This window comes from Leuciscus leuciscus, assembly GCF_965113295.1.
Source record: "Leuciscus leuciscus genome assembly, chromosome: 23".
In the NCBI taxonomy this organism is placed as follows: Eukaryota; Metazoa; Chordata; class Actinopteri; order Cypriniformes; family Leuciscidae; genus Leuciscus; species Leuciscus leuciscus.
The window spans coordinates 33,243,230-33,262,407 of record NC_138747.1 but is presented as its reverse complement, the minus strand read 5'-3'; the positions used below and the strand labels follow the sequence as shown (position 1 = coordinate 33,262,407).

Genomic DNA, 19,178 nt, shown 5'->3' with positions numbered 1-19,178 from the left:
CTCTAGTGGTTAAAACCAAAACTGCATGTATTTGGTAGAAGAAAATTGTTGTGGTTGTGCTTCGGCTCTGAGCGGATGAATATGATTCTTCTTCTCATAAAACATTCACTGCTAGAGATATAACCAGTTTAGATGAAAGATCTCAAGCTGAAGCTGAAGCGTTACTGTAGTTTTACACATTAATAAACACGATACTTCCTTAAGAATAAACTCCACAACAATAATAAGATGATCTTCACAATATAGGTTGAGGATAATATGACACATGCAATAGTGAACATCAGCTCAGACTCTTCCTTCACCAATCCTGGAACTGGCTTTTCTCCTACTGTGTCCTGATTCGCTAACAGCCGTAGGGTTTAGTCTTTAAAGTGACACTTTGACTTGATTAATACAATATGAAACAAAATAAATTGCATTTTTTAATAGAGCCAAAATACAAATACAAAGTAATGCTTTAACAAGTTTCTTAATATCCAACACAAAAATAAAATAACAAAAAATAACAAAAAACATGGAATTTACTAGCAGAAACAAAGTCCGATCACACTTTATATTAGGTGTCTTTAAAGAGCTGTTGTGCTTTTCTCCATCTTCATCTGTGTTTAGTGTGTAATGTTGCTGTGTGATCATGAAGAAGCTCCAGTTCTTCTCTATATCAGAGTCAGTGTTTCTGAACTCCTGAAACGCCTCCAGTGTAGTCTTGAGTTTCTTCCTCATTTGAATAATAATTAATACGCAGAATAAAGGGGCGGGGCCTGGTTGATTTAGTTAGTAGTGTGTTAAACTGGTGGTTATGGTAAGGGGCGGGACATTTCCCAAACACACTCGAAGCGCTCGACCAATCACAACACACTGCTCCAGCCGACCAATCAGAGCACAGTGTGCTTTTCAGAAGGAGGGGCTTCATAGAGACAGGAAGTAAACAGAGCGTTACTGACAGACTGGGAAGAGAGGAGCCGCAACAATGGAGAATATGAGGAAAATAATCAACATTCAAGCAGGAAAACCTGTTCTAGTAGAGCCTGAAACTACATCAAGACTGTAAAAGGGCAGAATAGGTCCTCTTAAAATAATAACTATTAGGTATAGTGTACTTATTGTGAATGCCTTGAGCTGTTGTTAAGGAGGATACGGGTAACGTTAGGCCAGGTTTGAGTGGGTTTATGGGAAAGTCAACAGTGTAATTACACTGAAATTATTTAAAAGTAAACACACTAGTTAAAGACACCCAATATAAAGTGGGATCCAAAGTGCAGATTCCTTCTTTTCCTAAATTATTTCGTTGACTGGTGATGAGTAAATCAGAGTAGTCTTCATTGTAAAGTTGTAAGCGTGTGCAAAGGCGGGTTCAGTGAATGTAACTTGGATCAAGTGTCATAATTCTATAGTACACAAATTTATCAGAACCTTTTTTTTTTTTTTATGGTTATATAAAAGACTTAAGAGAGAGTACAGGAGTCATCATTGCGGATAATAGCAGGGATTTTCCCGTTGGGTTCCTCATCAGGACCGGGAATGTCGGGAATGTCGGGAGTGTCGGCAGTGGGAGAGAACTCGGACGGGGCGTCCTCGTATCCGCTGCTCTCCTCGTTCTCATCCTGAGCTTCAGGAGTCTGATGATCCTCACACACTTCAGGAGTCTGATGATCCTCACACACTTCAGGAGTCTGATGTTCCTCACACACCGGGAGACCCAGTGATTGTCTGATCATGTTCTTCAGGTGTAACACTGGTGTGTTGAGATGCACAGGAGCGCCTCCACTGGCCGGGAGTGGAGTTTCGTCTCCGTCCACTGATGATCCTTCAGGAGCGGGTCTCCACTTCTGCTCCACGGTCCTCTCCTAAACACACGAGCAAACATCCATCAAACACAGTCTGGAGGAATATTATAAACCATAACAGTGGCATCAAATTACTTTTGAAAGTTCCAAGTAGTTAATCCCAGTTTATTTTAAAGTCCCACTGAAGTGTCTTGGAACACGCAGCTTTGATGCGTTGACATAAACAGGAAGCTAAGGCGGGACATATTGATAGGCCCCTCCCCCTTTTCAAATAGCCAATAGCGTTCATCTGTCTATCTATCTATTTATCTATCATCTGTCAGTCTCAGTAAAACACATCCAGGCAGATTTTGCTCTGATAAAAGAATAAAACAAGAGAAGTGAACACACTCACTCACACACACACACACACACACACACACACACACACACACACACACACACACACACAGTCTCTGGCTTTACACAGCAGTTTGATGATGTAAGCGCAGTGTTTCCTCACCTCTCGTAACCTCTCCATCTCCTGTGTGACGGAGGCGAGCCTGTCCTCCAGCTTCCTCCTCATCACTCTCTCTCTCTCCAGCTCCTGCTCAGACAGAACACCACACACCATCAGCTCAGTGTGTGTGTGTGTGTGTGTGTGTGTGTGTGTGTGTCACAGTACCAGTGTGAGCTGATGATTCTCTCTCTGTGTTTCGACGAGCATCTCCTCCGTCCCCTCGAGCGCGTCCTGAAGAACATCGACCTGGAAGAGCAGCGCCTCCTGCTGGAGCGACAGCATCCGCAGATCCGTCACACACTCCTCGTAGTTCAGCTCCGTCTGCACAGCAAACACAACTTTACACACATCCTCCAGATGGAACGCACACAGAGTACACACAGTGCATCCGGAGAGTATTCACAGTGCTTCACTTTTTCCACATTTTGTTACAGCCTTATTCCAAAATGGATTAAATCATTTTCCTCAAAATTCTACAAACAAAACCCCATAATGACAACGTGAAAGAAGTTTGTTTGAAATCGTATACTTTTGAATACTCTCCGGATGCACTGTAATATTTTTAGTATTTATAGTTTTTTTTTATGTATTATATTTTTTCCACGTCAAGAAATAAATGTATAAATACATAGATTCATTAATAAATGTGGGAAAAATATAATAATACATGAAGAAAACTCATTTATTTATGTATTTATTTCTTATTTTGTCAGCTTTGACATTCTATAGCTCTTAAAGTGCCCCTTTTTGAGATAATGCCTTTCATGTAGTGTGTAATAAAGCTATTTGTGATTGAAATTGGACAAAATTGGAGATTTTGTCACGTGATTCTGAACTGAAACGAGTCGTTAGTAATTCAGTCACAGGTTTGTAACTAATTTGCATAATGCCAGCCTGTGGTCTTGATTGGCTGAGCAGCGTCTCTTAGCTCCGCCCTCAAACACTGTAGTGTATCTGAGACTGGAAGAGTTTGGTTCGTGTTGTTCGTGTCGAGAAGACGCTGTTTTCCACTTTGATGAGATTGATACGGTGAAACCCACGTCATCGTTACTGTTCGTATCACTGTGATCAAGAGCTGAGATTCAGATATGATAATGAGCGTTTGCTTTCTGACCAATCCCAGCAGAGCAGCTCTCGGAGAGGCGGGGTTTAGAGAGATATGCTAATGAGCCTGTGAGTCGTTTGATTCACAGAGGAGCGTCTCACGAGTCTCTCATGGGCATCATGAACACGAGACACACCTGTTGATGATTCACTACACGAGTCTTCATCTCCTCCACACCCGCGTGTCTCAACTCGCCCAGCATGCATCAGTGTTTTACTTTAGTTCTGTTCATATTTTGAATTTGCTTGCATCACCCATCCTGGAAACTGACTCTTTTATGAAATAGCAGCTTTTATAATTCACAACAGTAAAACTATTACATATAAAATTTGGTTAAAAAAAATATGTAAATCTTACCACTTCTACGTTCTCAGAAAGCACATCATCTTCACTCTAAAAAACAAAAAACAAACATACAATTGTTCATTAGTACATAAAACTTGTAACAAAGTAACATTTTTGTAACAAAACGAGTCTGTTTGGATCAGTGACTCCAGTCCAGCAGGTTTAGATCTGAGAGAGAGACTCAAACACACTGTTCTGCTATAACACACACACACACACACACACACACACACTCAGACTGCAGACATCCCACTACTAGCCTGGCTCTCTTCCCTCGCTCCTCTCCTCAGTGTGCCGTATCTGCTGTCGCTGCGGGACAGGTGTCTGCTCGTCTCCTCCGCCTGCACAACACAAACAACAGAAGGTTATTCATTACTAATATACAACAGTAAAGCACTCTAGGCAACAAACTCCATCAAAGGATCTGAGAGGAAATCTGGCAGAATTTGTCATTTAAAGAGGCCACATTACAGTCTTGATGTTGTTTCAGGCTCTACTAGAACAGGTTTTCCTGCTTGAATGTTGATTATTCTCCTCATATTCTCCATTGTTGCGGCTCCTCTCTTCCCAGTCTGTCAGTAACGCTCTGTTTACTTCCTGTCTCTATGAAGCCCCTCCTTCTGAAAAGCACACTGTGCTCTGATTGGTCGGCTGGAGCAGTGTGTTGTGATTGGTCGAGCGCTTCGAGTGTGTTTGGGAAATGTCCCGCCCTTAATAACAATCATTATTCTAATGTTTCAGTGACGCATTAAACCTGTTAGAAAGACGTTCTAGTGACGTCATTACACGCTAGCGTAAAAGAACCGCTGAATCGGTTCGTTGAATCAAACCGCCCGAAAGAATCTGTTCGCGGAAATGAAACGTATTTCTGAAAACTATGAGTGAACCAGAGGCGAATTAATGACCAGCTGATATTCTGAAAAAGGCTTTTAAAGAGGATTCAATTCCCCATGATGGAATCAATCCCCCCCATGCCCTACAAAAAGGTTGCCAAAAATTGGGACTAAACCTCTCAATTCATATGGATTAGTTTTACGATCTCTTAATGTAACGATCTCTTTATGTTACGATCTCTTTATGCACTTTTTGAAGCATCACAGTGGTAGTTGCGTAGACTGTCAATGGAGGAACAGAAATCTCTCATATTTCATTCAAAAGATCTTCATTTGTGTTGTGAAGATGAAGGAAAGTCTTGCGGGTTTGGAATGACATAAGGGAGAGTACATGATGACAGAATTCTCATTTTTGGGTGAACTGTCCCTTTAAGACTGAAGTTTCAGAATAACACTTCATATGATTGCGAACGCTGATTGATGTCACAATCACAGCCTCAAAAGGAGATTAAAACATTTCACTTCAGTAAATCATGAACTGATCGATCGTCACGTCTAATTCGTTTTTTATCGCGAGATTCGGCATCATCGCGCACATCATCATCATCATCATCATCGGAGGGTGTGTTCTGTTAAAATAACAGGGCGTATTTATTTGAGAAAAATTAGAATAGCATTTGCTATTTATAATCAAGTAAATCTTCAGGTAAAGAGAATTTGATAATTTACAGTTAGAAAGCAGTCCCAACTCAGCCAATTATCGTCTTATCGAGGCTTTGGCGTGTGTAACAGACAGACAGACAGACAGACAGACAGACAGACAGACAGACAGACAGACGACAGACAGGCTAATGTAATCCAGGAGACACACAACCGTCAAAGATCAGAAGACGATTACAGCAGAAATCCAGAAATCCAGTCACGAGTCACGAGTCACACAAAGAAGATCCGGACTCTGAAGACTGACTCACTCATATCGTTACCTCTCTGATAATGTGCCGAAGAGACTCTTCTTCGCTCATTCCTCGAGAGAGAGTCCGTTTCCTCAGAGAGCCCGCTTTCTCGAGCTGACCCGAATGCATGTTCCCGCGGAGAAAAGGTCCGAGAAATCTGTGTTTATGAAGAGTTCCTCTACCGGAGAGACAGTGTTGTGTTGTCGGGTGGGTTCTGTGTGGGGGCGGGGCTTGACTCCTGAGGGGGCGGAGCTATCGTTTGTTATGTAATACCACAGTGCTTTGAAAAATAAGACGGGGTAAGATGACCCACACGTCTTAAAGGGGTCAAGACATGGATTAATTTATATATACATATGCTCTTTGAGGTTCACTATGTTAAGGTATTTTTCCTCAAAAAATAACTTATATGTGGAAAAACAATTATTTTCCACCCTCGTTCTAAGCCTGTGTCTGACGTTATCCGTTTTTAAGGCGCGGCTCCTTTAAGGCTTGTCAGTTATGATTGGCTAACGTCACTGCATAGGAAACAGTGTCAACGCCCACTCGCCATCGCTTGTGTTTTGAAAACATTGATCCATATAAAGCACTTATTGAAGCATTATGAAAAATTAAAAAGGTTTGTGGTGCAGCTGCTGTCAGACGCTTTATCTGTCAACAAGTTTCTTTGTGAACTCTTACAAAACATTTAAAAAAAAATGTATGCCAGTGGGCGGGGCCTATGGTGTGATGATGTGTGACTATTCGTCAACGTCTTGCTCTGGAGGCGGGCATATGCAAATGTTTGTCCCAAAATATCCAAATTGAATCTTGATTAAATAAATGCTTTATTTATAATGAGGACGTTTATTAATACCAGAAATATCTCTGACTTAAAGGGAGAACTAATAATAAACCCACCTATTCCTTATATTCACATATACAAAAGTGTGGTTGAAAGGCACTATATAAAATAAGCATATATTATTATTATTTGAAGCCATGAAACTTGAAGGATGTTTTAATGTTACAGAGTCAAAAGATCACGAAAAAATTATGTCATGACTCCTTTAATTGTTTGTCTTGACCACAGATGACACGAAATCCAATGTGAACTCATTTGATAAATGGTTAATACTCTTATTAATTTTGTCATTTCATCTGAATATTAACATTAAAGTGATTTGAGCTGAATAATGACACTGTCTTCTGTAGAATTAGTCTCATATTTGCAGAAGTTTGCATCATTGAGCTGCTTTGAAACGATCTGAGCTGTATAAAGCTGACTTCAGTATCAACATGTGTGAGATTAAATCAGTAACAACAGCTTTGAGGTTCATTTTGTGTCTGGAAAATAGTGAACTGTGACCTTGTATTTTGTTGAATATCAAAAAATGTGTTAATGAGAGATGTTTTTATATTTGTGGAGTAAAATGATCGTTTATACACATGATTATAGGAGGAAAGGTGCACGTTTTATTTGTTTAAAATCCTAACATAAAGATGTGGTGTCACTTTAATACTCTTTTGTAAACCCAGCCAGTCACAATGAAACCATCTGAACCACATTAGAAATCTGAATGTTAATATAGTAATGTGTAAATAATAGGCTGTGATTTACACACCAAATCCAGCAGAAATTCCAGCACAGTAATTTTTAAACGCGCATGACTGACGTCACTGCCTGTATCGCACATCGATTGGCTGCCGTGCTTCATTTGCATAAAGTTAAGTATTTCTCAACTTTTGAACACTAGTATAGCCAGTTCTTTTCTCTAAACCACTGTCGATCCAGAAATGCTCCTTCAGCTCCGCACTGTCAATAAACAGTGTATAATATTAGAAGTGTATATTATTATAATATTTTAAATGGCCTACTGTACTATGAGCTATTAATGCATTACTATCATCATTAGTCAGTCTCACTTTGTTAGAGGAGATTTGTCTCTCTCTCTCACACACACACACACACACACACACACACACACACACACACACACACACACACACACACACACACACACACACACACACACACACACACACACACACACAGCCCTGTAATTACCGTGGCGACACACACTTGATTAGACAAGACTCCCATATGGTCTAGCGGTTAGGATTCCTGGTTTTCACCCAGGCGGCCCGGGTTCGACTCCCGGTATGGGAAGGAGTGTTTCTTTGGCTCCTCGAGGTGTTTTCCTCCGTCATGTGAAACGCAGAATAGACCTTATTCAGAGCAGCGCCATGATGACAGATATGAAAGTGAGGCTGTGAGGGATAGACTTGACATGTTTTCAATGGCATCCGCTGTAAAAAGCTCCTAGATTACTTACAATTTTCCACAGCTTATAGCCTATTGTCGGGATGTCAACTGAAATTTATTGGAAAGATATTTTTCCAGTGTTTCATGTGCAGAACAATCCAAAAACACATTAAATAATAGTACTGTTCATTGAAGAGATGCATGCCTGTCCCTCACAGAAAATCAAATCAAAGATGGCGCTGCTGTGAATAAAGTCAATAGAGTTGAATGATGAGAGAATGATCTTCTGTGCTCGACTCGTGTGCCTTCGATAGCTCAGTTGGTAGAGCGGAGGACTGTAGTGGATTATTAGCAATCCTTAGGTCGCTGGTTCGACTCCGGCTCGAAGGAGATGTTTTCTCACAAACTCGCACCCCTTCGAAACAATGCAAACTTCCAGACTTTTACTACATTAGCATTCAGTGATGCGCGCGCATCTCTTTTAGTCTGGCGTGTGTCGCACGAGCACATCAACTAAACTAGACAGATTAAAATACATCAGTTTTAGCATTTATTTATTATTTCTGTAATCTGACAGTCCAACATAAGGCTGTTTCCGCCGCGAGAACGAATACCATTCAACAGAAAGCGATTTTTCATAGTTTCTATTAAGCTATTATCGTGAGTCGGCAGTTCCCTTCAGTCAACACGACTTCACCCAGTAAACGATTGCTTTGGATAATTCTAATATCAGAAATATATGTGCCATCTATCAACAGTCATAACAAAGAACATCATTTGTTTATGTTCTTCACCAGTTGTCGGTCAAACATTACCGATTTTGTTTATTCAATGAAGTTAATGTTTTGTTTTTAATATTTTTTGCCGATTTTATGGTACGAAATCATATTTACACTGTATTTATATTCCATTTTTTCCCTTTTACAGCATAGACCTGAAAATGAAAACTGTCGTAAATCTTGAATGCTTTAAAACACAGACTGAAGTTTGATCTCTTTTTAAAGACGACACGTGGCAGATTATTGCAGAAGTGGAAGAAGTTTTAAAAAGTCAACTTACAAAGTTAGTTTTACGTTTATCGTCCTGAAAAATGCACAAAAAAGTATTTTCAATTTTTTGTATGAAATATATATATTTTTCAAAAAACATGTTTTACTCTAGAACTGCAAGCAAATCAATAGTCACAAATCTAAACTGATCTTTCAGTGAGATGTTGTTCGGCTGCAGTACCACACGCTTCCACTAGAGGAACTTCCTCTCACAATCATTTCCAATTTTGACCACAAATAATACAAGTGTGACTTTTTTTCAGGGCCATTTAACCTTCTATGATGCCCATCATGTCCATGATTTGTGTGTGTGTGTGTGTGTGTGTGTGTTCACACAGCAAGTGCCAAAACCAAAAGTTTCATACCATTCCCATGAAGTAAAAAATTCTACAAAAAACACACTGTAAAATTCCTCGGTCAATAGGGGCTTCCGCTCCGGACATTGCTAGGAACTCAGTTATAGGAACTATCCCCCAGGACGGTTCTCCGAGAACTAATGGTTCCTCTAGGAACGTTTTCCTGGTTGCATTCGCACCGCCAGTAGGAACTCTGAAGTGACGTAAGACACGCTTGTTGTTGTGAGTTTTATTTTGACGGCGCTGAGAACGACTGAGCCTGAGCAAACAAACAGTGCTCACATTCTCCTGTTCATTAGTTTACGATCTGTCCAACAGTCCTGTCTAATACATCATCAGATAGAACTGTTATACATAGAAAGTAGACAGTATATGAAAAGTTATGCTGTGTGTGATGTTCAGTGTTGCTCCTCAGTTTAAAGGTTAAGAGGTCCATCTATCACTGTTTTCCATGTTTTTTAATAATAGCGGGTGCTGATGTTTCTCATGTGTTCGGCCAATCAGAGAACACTAACGTCACTGTAGTTCCTATAGCGCTGGTTTAGACCGACTCTGAAATAGGAGTAAATTAGTTCCTCCAAAAGGAGTTCCTAGAACTAAAATCGTTCCCAGTTCCTGCGGTGCGAACACGCCAAAATCCGGAACGTTCTGCCAATAGTTCTAGGAACGATGAAGAGGTTCCTCCGGAGCGAAAGCCCCTAATGATGCCGAAGAGCACCAGAGGGTTTAGTGGTCTTGAACCTCTGACCCTTAGACTGCAGATCAAGAGCCTCCCATTGGAGTCCAGTTGGCCCGTTTCACTCAGCGAAACCCAATCCCTGAGTTGATGAAGAGCATGTCTGACTGGTGTTACAGAGGTGGAGCACCTGACTGATGCTGGGAGAGGCTCGAGGCCACAGCCGTGGGGTTACAGCGGAGGCAGATGTCATCGTGTGCTCAGTCATTCAACGTCTCGTTTGAAAAAGCAGGACCCAATAAACGCTTTATTCAAGATGGATGCTGGTCTGTTCGAACAGTCACTTTCTGCCTCCTAACATTTAAACACAGTTCTACTATAGCTGTACGTCACTGACAGGAGGGGAAATCAATGAACAAAAAATATATACATTTAAAATGAAACAAGACAGACTTTCAACAAATGCAGGAACGTGAGTATTCTAGAAGTGTGCTTTCATCTTTAGGGTGTCAGCGTTGGTCTCCACCACGATGCTCTCGATGCGCTTGTTGTACTGCTCCAGTGTGGTGAGGAGGCGCTCGTAGATCTCCTGCAGAGGAGAAGCAGACGTTACCACACGGCCTTACAGGGATAGTTCACCCAAACATTAAAATTAGCCCATGATTTACTCATCCTCAAGTCATGCTAGGTGTATATGACACTCACATTTATTCATTTAGCAGACACTTTCTCACATTTCACAAGATATTCTTCTTTCAGACGAATACAACTGGAGTTATATTAATAAATGTCCTGCTCTTCCAAGCTTTATAATGGCAGTGAATGGCCGTTTCTGTTTTGAAGTCCATAAAAGTGCATCTATCCATCATAAATCAACGCAAAAACGCATCACTTTGCCTTGCCTTTATTAACCCCCTAGAGCCACGTGGATGCAATTTAATGATGTATATGCACTTTTATCATGGACGGATGCACTTTTATGATGGACGGATGCACTTTTATGATGGACGGATGCACTTTTATGATGGACGGATGCACTTTTATGATGATGCACTTTTATGATGGACGGATGCACTTTTATGATGATGCACTTTTATGATGGACGGATGCACTTTTATCATGGACGGATGCACTTTTATCATGGACGGATGCACTTTTATGATGGACGGATGCACTTTTATGATGGACGGATGCACTTTTATGATGGACGGATGCACTTTTATGATGGACAGATGCACTTTTACGATGGACAGATGCACTTTTACGATGGACAGATGCACTTTTATGATGGACGGATGCACTTTTATGATGGACAGATGCACTTTTATGATGGACGGATGCACTTTTATGATGAGGGATGCACTTTTACGATGGACGGATGCACTTTTATGATGGACGGATGCACTTTTATGATGGACGGATGCACTTATGATGGACGGATGCACTTTTATGATGGACGGATGCACTTTTATGATGGACGGATGCACTTTTATGATGGACGGATGCACTTTTATGATGGACGGATGCACTTTTATGATGGACGGATGCACTTTCATGATGGATGGATGCACTTTTATCATGGACAGATGCACTTTTATGATGGACGGAGGCACTTTCATGATGGACGGATGCACTTTCATGATGGACGGATGCACTTTTATGATGGACAGATGCACTTTTATGATGGACGGATGCACTTTTATGATGGACGGATGCACTTTTATGATGAGGGATGCACTTTTATCATGGATAGATGCACTTTAATGATGATGGATGCACTTTTATCATGGATGGATGCACTTTTACGATGGACAGATGCACTTTTATCATGGATAGATGCACTTTTATGATGGACGGATGCACTTTTATGATGGACGGATGCACTTTTATGATGGACGGATGCACTTTTATGATGAGGGATGCACTTTTATCATGGATAGATGCACTTTTACGATGGACAGATGCACTTTTACGATGGACAGATGCACTTTTACGATGGACAGATGCACTTTTTACGATGGACAGATGCACTTTTATGATGGACGGATGCACTTTTATGATGGACGGATGCACTTTTATGATGGACGGATGCACTTTTATGATGAGGGATGCACTTTTATTATGGATAGATGCACTTTTATGATGGACGGATGCACTTTTATGATGGACGGATGCACTTTTATGATGGACGGATGCACTTTTATGATGAGGGATGCACTTTTATGATGGACGGATGCACTTTTATGATGGACGGATGCACTTTTATGATGGACGGATGCACTTTTATGATGGACGGATGCACTTTTATGATGGACGGATGCACTTTTATGATGGACGGATGCCGTGCATCCGTCCATCGTAAAAGTGCATCTATCCATGATAAAAGTGCATCCGTCCATCATAAGTGCATCTATCCATGATAAAAGGGCATCCGTCCATCATAAGTGCATCTATCCATGATAAAAGGGCATCCGTCTATCATAAAAGTGCATCTATCCATGATTAAAGTGCATCCGTCCATCATAAAAGTGCATCCATCATCATAAAAGTGCATCCCTCATCATAAAAGTGCATCCGTCCATCATAAAAGTGCATCTATCCATGATAAAAGTGCATCTATCCATCATAAAAGTGCATCCATCATCATAAAAGTGCATCCCTCATCATAAAAGTGCATCCATCATCATAAAAGTGCATCCGTCCATCATAAAAGTGCATCCGTCCATGATAAAAGTGCATCTCTTCATGATAAAAGTGCATCCGTCCATCATAAAAGTGCATCCGTCCATGATAAAAGTGCATCCGTCCATCATAAAAGTGCATCTGTCCATCGTAAAAGTGCATCTGTCCATCGTAAAAGTGCATCTATCCATGATAAAAGTGCATCTGTCCATCGTAAAAGTGCATCTATCCATGATAAAAGTGCATCTGTCCATCGTAAAAGTGCATCTATCCATGATAAAAGTGCATCTGTCCATCATAAAAGTGCATCTGTCCATCGTAAAAGTGCATCTGTCCATCGTAAAAGTGCATCTGTCCATCGTAAAAGTGCATCTATCCATGATAAAAGTGCATCCGTCCATCATAAGTGCATCTATCCATGATAAAAGGGCATCCGTCTATCATAAAAGTGCATCTATCCATGATTAAAGTGCATCCGTCCATCATAAAAGTGCATCCGTCCATCATAAAAGTGCATCCGTCCATCATAAAAGTGCATCCGTCCATCCGTCCATCATAAAAGTGCATCCGTCCATGATAAAAGTGCATCTATCCATGATAAAAGTGCATCTATCCATCATAAAAGTGCATCTATCCATGATAAAAGTGCATCCGTCCATCATAAGTGCATCTATCCATGATAAAAGTGCATCCGTCCATGATAAAAGTGCATCCGTCTATCATAAGTGCATCTATCCATGATAAAAGTGCATCTATCCATCATAAAAGTGCATCTATCCATGATAAAAGTGCATCTCTTCATGATAAAAGTGCATCCGTCCATCATAAAAGTGCATCTCTTCATGATAAAAGTGCATCCGTCCATCATAAAAGTGCATCCGTCCATGATAAAAGTGCATCTATCCATCATAAAAGTGCATCTCTTCATGATAAAAGTGCATCCGTCCATCATAAAAGTGCATCCGTCCATCATAAAAGTGCATCCGTCCATCATAAAAGTGCATCTATCCATGATAAAAGTGCATCCGTCCATCATAAGTGCATCTATCCATGATAAAAGGGCATCCGTCTATCATAAAAGTGCATCTATCCATGATAAAAGTGCATCCGTCCATCATAAGTGCATCTATCCATCATAAAAGTGCATCCGTCCATCATAAAAGTGCATCCGTCCATCATAAAAGTGCATCCGTCCATGATAAAAGTGCATCTATCCATCACAAAATTGCATCTATCCATGATAAAAGTGCATCTGTCCATGATAAAAGTGCATCCGTCCATGATAAAAGTGCATCCGTCCATGATAAAAGTGCATCCGTCCATGATAAAAGTGCATCCGTCCATCATAAAAGTGCATCTATCCATGATAAAAGTGCATCCGTCCATCATAAAAGTGCATCCGTCCATCATAAAAGTGCATCCGTCCATCATAAAAGTGCATCTATCCATGATAAAAGTGCATCCGTCCATCATAAGTGCATCTATCCATGATAAAAGGGCATCCGTCTATCATAAAAGTGCATCCGTCCATCATAAAAGTGCATCTGTCCATCGTAAAAGTGCATCTATCCATGATAAAAGTGCATCCGTCCATCATAAAAGTGCATCTATCCATGATAAAAGTGCATCCGTCCATCATAAAAGTGCATCTATTCATGATAAAAGTGCATCCGTCCATCATAAAAGTGCATCCGTCCATCATAAAAGTGCATCCGTCCATCATAAAAGTGCATCCGTCCATCATAAGTGCATCCGTCCATCATAAAAGTGCATCCGTCCATCATAAAAGTGCATCTATCCATGATAAAAGTGCATCTATCCATGATAAAAGTGCATCCGTCCATGATAAAAGTGCATCCATCATCATAAAAGTGCATCCATCATCACAAAAGTGCATCTATCCATCATAAAAGTGCATCTATCCATCATAAAAGTGCATCCGTCCATCATGAAAGTGCATCCGTCCATCATAAAAGTGCATCCGTCCATCATAAAAGTGCATCTATCCATGATAAAAGTGCATCCGTCCATCATAAGTGCATCTATCCATGATAAAAGGGCATCCGTCTATCATAAAAGTGCATCTATCCATGATAAAAGTGCATCCGTCCATCATAAGTGCATCTATCCATGATGGACGGATGCACTTTTATGATGGACGGATGCACTTTTATCATGGATAGATGCACTTATGATGGACGGATGCACTTTTATCATGGATAGATGCACTTTTATGATAGACGGATGCCCTTTTATCATGGATAGATGCACTTATGATGGACGGATGCACTTTTATCATGGATAGATGCACTTTTATGATGGATAGATGCACTTTTGTGATGGACAGATGCACTTTTATCATGGATAGATGCAATTTTGTGATGGACGGATGCACTTTTATGATGGACGGATGCACTTATGATGGACGGATGCACTTATCATGGACGGATGCACTTTTATGATGGACGGATGCACTTTTATGATGGACGGATGCACTTTTATGATGGATAGATGCACTTATGATGGACGGATGCACTTTTATCATGGATAGATGCACTTTTATGATAGACGGATGCCCTTTTATCATGGATAGATGCACTTATGATGGACGGATGCACTTTTATGATGGACGGATGCACTTTTATGATGAGGGATGCACTTTTATCATGGATAGATGCACTTTTACGATGGACAGATGCACTTTTACGATGGACAGATGCACTTTTATGATGGACGGATGCACTTATGATGGACGGATGCACTTTTATGATGGACGGATGCACTTTTATCATGGATAGATGCACTTTTATGATAGACGGATGCCCTTTTATCATGGATAGATGCACTTATGATGGACGGATGCACTTTTATCATGGATGGATGCACTTTTATGATGATGGATGCACTTTTATGATGAGGGATGCACTTTTATTATGGATAGATGCACTTTTATGATGGACGGATGCACTTTTATGATGGACGGATGCACTTTAATGATGATGGATGCACTTTTATGATGGATAGATGCACTTTCATGATGGACGGATGCACTTTCATGATGGACGGATGCACTTTCATGATGGACGGATGCACTTTTATGATGGACGGATGGACGGATGCACTTTCATGATGGACGGATGCACTTTCATGATGGACGGATGCACTTTCATGATGGACGGATGCACTTTCATGATGGACGGATGCACTTTTATGATGGACGGATGCACTTTCATGATGGACGGATGCACTTTCATGATGGACGGATGCACTTTCATGATGGACGGATGCACTTTCATGATGGACGGATGCACTTTCATGATGGACGGATGCACTTTAATGATGATGGATGCACTTTTATGATGGATAGATGCACTTTTATGATGGACGGATGGACGGATGCACTTTTATGATGGACGGATGCACTTTTATGATGGACGGATGCACTTTTATGATGGACGGATGCACTTTTATGATGGACGGATGCACTTTTATGATGGACGGATGCACTTTTATGATGGACGGATGCACTTTTATGATGGACGGATGCACTTTTATGATGGACGGATGCACTTTTATCATGAGGGATGCACTTTTATCATGAGGGATGCACTTTTATCATGGATGGATGCACTTTTATGATGGACGGATGCACTTTCATGATGGACGGATGCACTTTCATGATGGACGGATGCACTTTTATGATGAGGGATGCACTTTTATCATGAGGGATGCACTTTTATGATGAGGGATGCACTTTTATCATGAGGGATGCACTTTTATGATGAGGGATGCACTTTTATGATGAGGGATGCACTTTTATCATGAGGGATGCACTTTCATGATGAGGGATGCACTTTTATGATGGATAGATGCACTTTTATCATGGATAGATGCACTTTTATGATGGATAGATGCACTTTTGTGATGGATAGATGCACTTTTGTGATGGATAGATGCACTTTTGTGATGGATAGATGCACTTTTATGATAGACGGATGCCCTTTTATCATGGATAGATGCACTTATGATGGACGGATGCACTTTTATGATGAGGGATGCACTTTTATGATGGACGGATGCACTTTCATGATGGATAGATGCACTTTTATGATGGACGGATGCACTTTTATGATGAGGGATGCACTTTTATGATGGACGGATGCACTTTTATGATGGACGGATGCACTTTTATGATGGACGGATGCACTTTTATGATGGACGGATGCACTTTTATGATGGAGGGATGCACTTTTATGATGGAGGGATGCACTTTTATGATGAGGGATGCACTTTTATGATGGACGGATGCACTTTTATGATGGACGGATGCACTTTTATGATGGACGGATGCACTTTTATCATGAGGGATGCACTTTTATCATGAGGGATGCACTTTTATCATGGATGGATGCACTTTTATGATGGACGGATGCACTTTCATGATGGACGGATGCACTTTCATGATGGACGGATGCACTTTTATGATGAGGGATGCACTTTTATCATGAGGGATGCACTTTTATGATGAGGGATGCACTTTTATCATGAGGGATGCACTTTTATGATGAGGGATGCACTTTTATGATGAGGGATGCACTTTTATCATGAGGGATGCACTTTCATGATGAGGGATGCACTTTTATGATGGATAGATGCACTTTTATCATGGATAGATGCATCATGGATAGATGCACTTTTATCATGGATAGATGCACTTTTATGATGGACGGATGCACTTTCATGATGGACGGATGCACTTTTATCATGGATGGATGCACTTTTATCATGGATGGATGCACTTTTATGATGGATGGATGCACTTTTATGATGGACGGATGCACTTTTATCATGGACGAATGCACTTTTATCATGGACGGATGCACTTTTATCATGGACGGATGCACTTTTATGATGGACGGATGCACTTTCATGATGGATAGATGCACTTTTATGATGGACGGATGCACTTTCATGATGGATAGATGCACTTTTATGATGGACGGATGCACTTTTACGATGAGGGATGCACTTTTATGATGAGGGATGCACTTTTATGATGAGGGATGCACTTTTATGATGAGGGATGCACTTTTATGATGGACGGATGCACTTTAATGATGATGGATGCACTTTTATGATGGATAGATGCACTTTTATGATGGACGGATGGACGGATGCACTTTTATGATGGACGGATGCACTTTTATGATGGACGGATGCACTTTTATGATGGACGGATGCACTTTTATGATGGACGGATGCACTTTTATGATGGACGGATGCACTTTTATGATGGACGGATGCACTTTTATGATGGACGGATGCACTTTTATGATGGACGGATGCACTTTTATCATGAGGGATGCACTTTTATCATGAGGGATGCACTTTTATCATGGATGGATGCACTTTTATGATGGACGGATGCACTTTCATGATGGACGGATGCACTTTCATGATGGACAGATGCACTTTTATGATGGACAGATGCACTTTTATGATGAGGGATGCACTTTTATCATGAAAGTGCATCCCTCATCATAAAAGTGCATCCCTCATCATAAAAGTGCATCCCTCATCATAAAAGTGCATCTATCCATAATAAAAGTGCATCTATCCATAATAAAAGTGCATCCCTCATCATAAAAGTGCATCCCTCATCATAAAAGTGCATCCCTCATCATAAAAGTGCATCTATCCATAATAAAAGTGCATCCCTCATCATAAAAGTGCATCCCTCATCATAAAAGTGCATCCCTCATCGTAAAAGTGCATCTATCCATAATAAAAGTGCATCCGTCCATCATGAAAGTGCATCCGTCCATCATGAAAGTGCATCCCTCATCGTAAAAGTGCATCCCTCATCATGAAAGTGCATCTATCCATAATAAAAGTGCATCCCTCATCATAAAAGTGCATCCCTCATCATAAAAGTGCATCCCTCATCATAAAAGTGCATCTATCCATAATAAAAGTGCATCCGTCCATCATGAAAGTGCATCCGTCCATCATGAAAGTGCATCCCTCATCGTAAAAGTGCATCCGTCCATCGTAAAAGTGCATCCCTCATCGTAAAAGTGCATCCGTCCATCGTAAAAGTGCATCCCTCATCATAAAAGTGCATCCCTCATCATAAAAGTGCATCTATCCATAATAAAAGTGCATCCGTCCATCATGAAAGTGCATCCGTCCATCATGAAAGTGCATCCCTCATCGTAAAAGTGCATCCGTCCATCATGAAAGTGCATCCGTCCATCATGAAAGTGCATCCCTCATCGTAAAAGTGCATCCGTCCATCATGAAAGTGCATCTATCCATAATAAAAGTGCATCCCTCATCATAAAAGTGCATCCCTCATCATAAAAGTGCATCCCTCATCATGAAAGTGCATCTATCCATAATAAAAGTGCATCCCTCATCATAAAAGTGCATCCGTCCATCATAAAAGTGCATCCGTCCATGATAAAAGTGCATCCGTCCATGATAAAAGTGCATCCGTCCATGATAAAAGTGCATCCGTCCATGATAAAAGTGCATCCGTCCATGATAAAAGTGCATCCGTCCATGATAAAAGTGCATCCGTCCATGATAAAAGTGCATCCATCCATCATAAAAGTGCATCTATCCATCATGAAAGTGCATCTATCCATC

At 40.7% G+C, this 19,178-nt stretch overlaps 2 protein-coding genes across 3 annotated transcripts in view; both read right to left on the bottom strand.

Annotated features, from left to right (window-relative positions):
• Positions 1-409: 409 nt before the first annotated feature.
• On the bottom strand, positions 410-5,755 carry LOC309487485 (uncharacterized protein). Of its 2 annotated transcripts, XM_082155161.1 has the most exons (7): positions 5,550-5,755; positions 3,994-4,074; positions 3,746-3,781; positions 2,449-2,604; positions 2,287-2,370; positions 1,689-1,844; positions 410-1,634 (listed from the first exon to the last, which is right to left on the bottom strand). In XM_082155161.1, exons 1-7 carry the CDS (start codon positions 5,646-5,648, stop codon positions 1,443-1,445), a joined length of 804 nt encoding a protein of 267 aa, XP_082011287.1. In that variant the 5' UTR covers positions 5,649-5,755; the 3' UTR covers positions 410-1,442. The 2 variants fall into 2 exon arrangements, with proteins under 2 accessions (XP_082011287.1, XP_082011286.1); XM_082155160.1 differs by having other exon boundaries at positions 410-1,844.
• Positions 5,756-10,137: 4,382 nt separating this feature from the next.
• The window catches only part of nuf2 (UF2 component of NDC80 kinetochore complex), a 52,051-nt gene continuing 43,010 nt past the window's right edge, over positions 10,138-19,178 (bottom strand). The window contains exon 18 of the mRNA XM_082155075.1: positions 10,138-10,434. Within this exon, the coding sequence (XP_082011201.1) occupies positions 10,327-10,434 (108 nt within the window). The 3' untranslated portion in view covers positions 10,138-10,326. The remainder of the gene's footprint in view (positions 10,435-19,178) is intronic.

Excerpts from the sequence above, each read along its gene's own strand:
- LOC309487485 (XM_082155160.1), bottom strand. The coding sequence starts at position 5,648 with ATGCATTCGGGTCAGCTCGAGAAAGCGGGCTCTCTGAGGAAACGGACT. Across the intron at positions 2,605-3,745 it reads TTTCTGAGAACGTAGAAGTG|ACGGAGCTGAACTACGAGGA; the intron begins GTAAGATTTACA and ends TTTGCTGTGCAG. Across the intron at positions 2,371-2,448 it reads AGAATCATCAGCTCACACTG|GAGCTGGAGAGAGAGAGAGT; the intron begins GTACTGTGACAC and ends CTGTCTGAGCAG.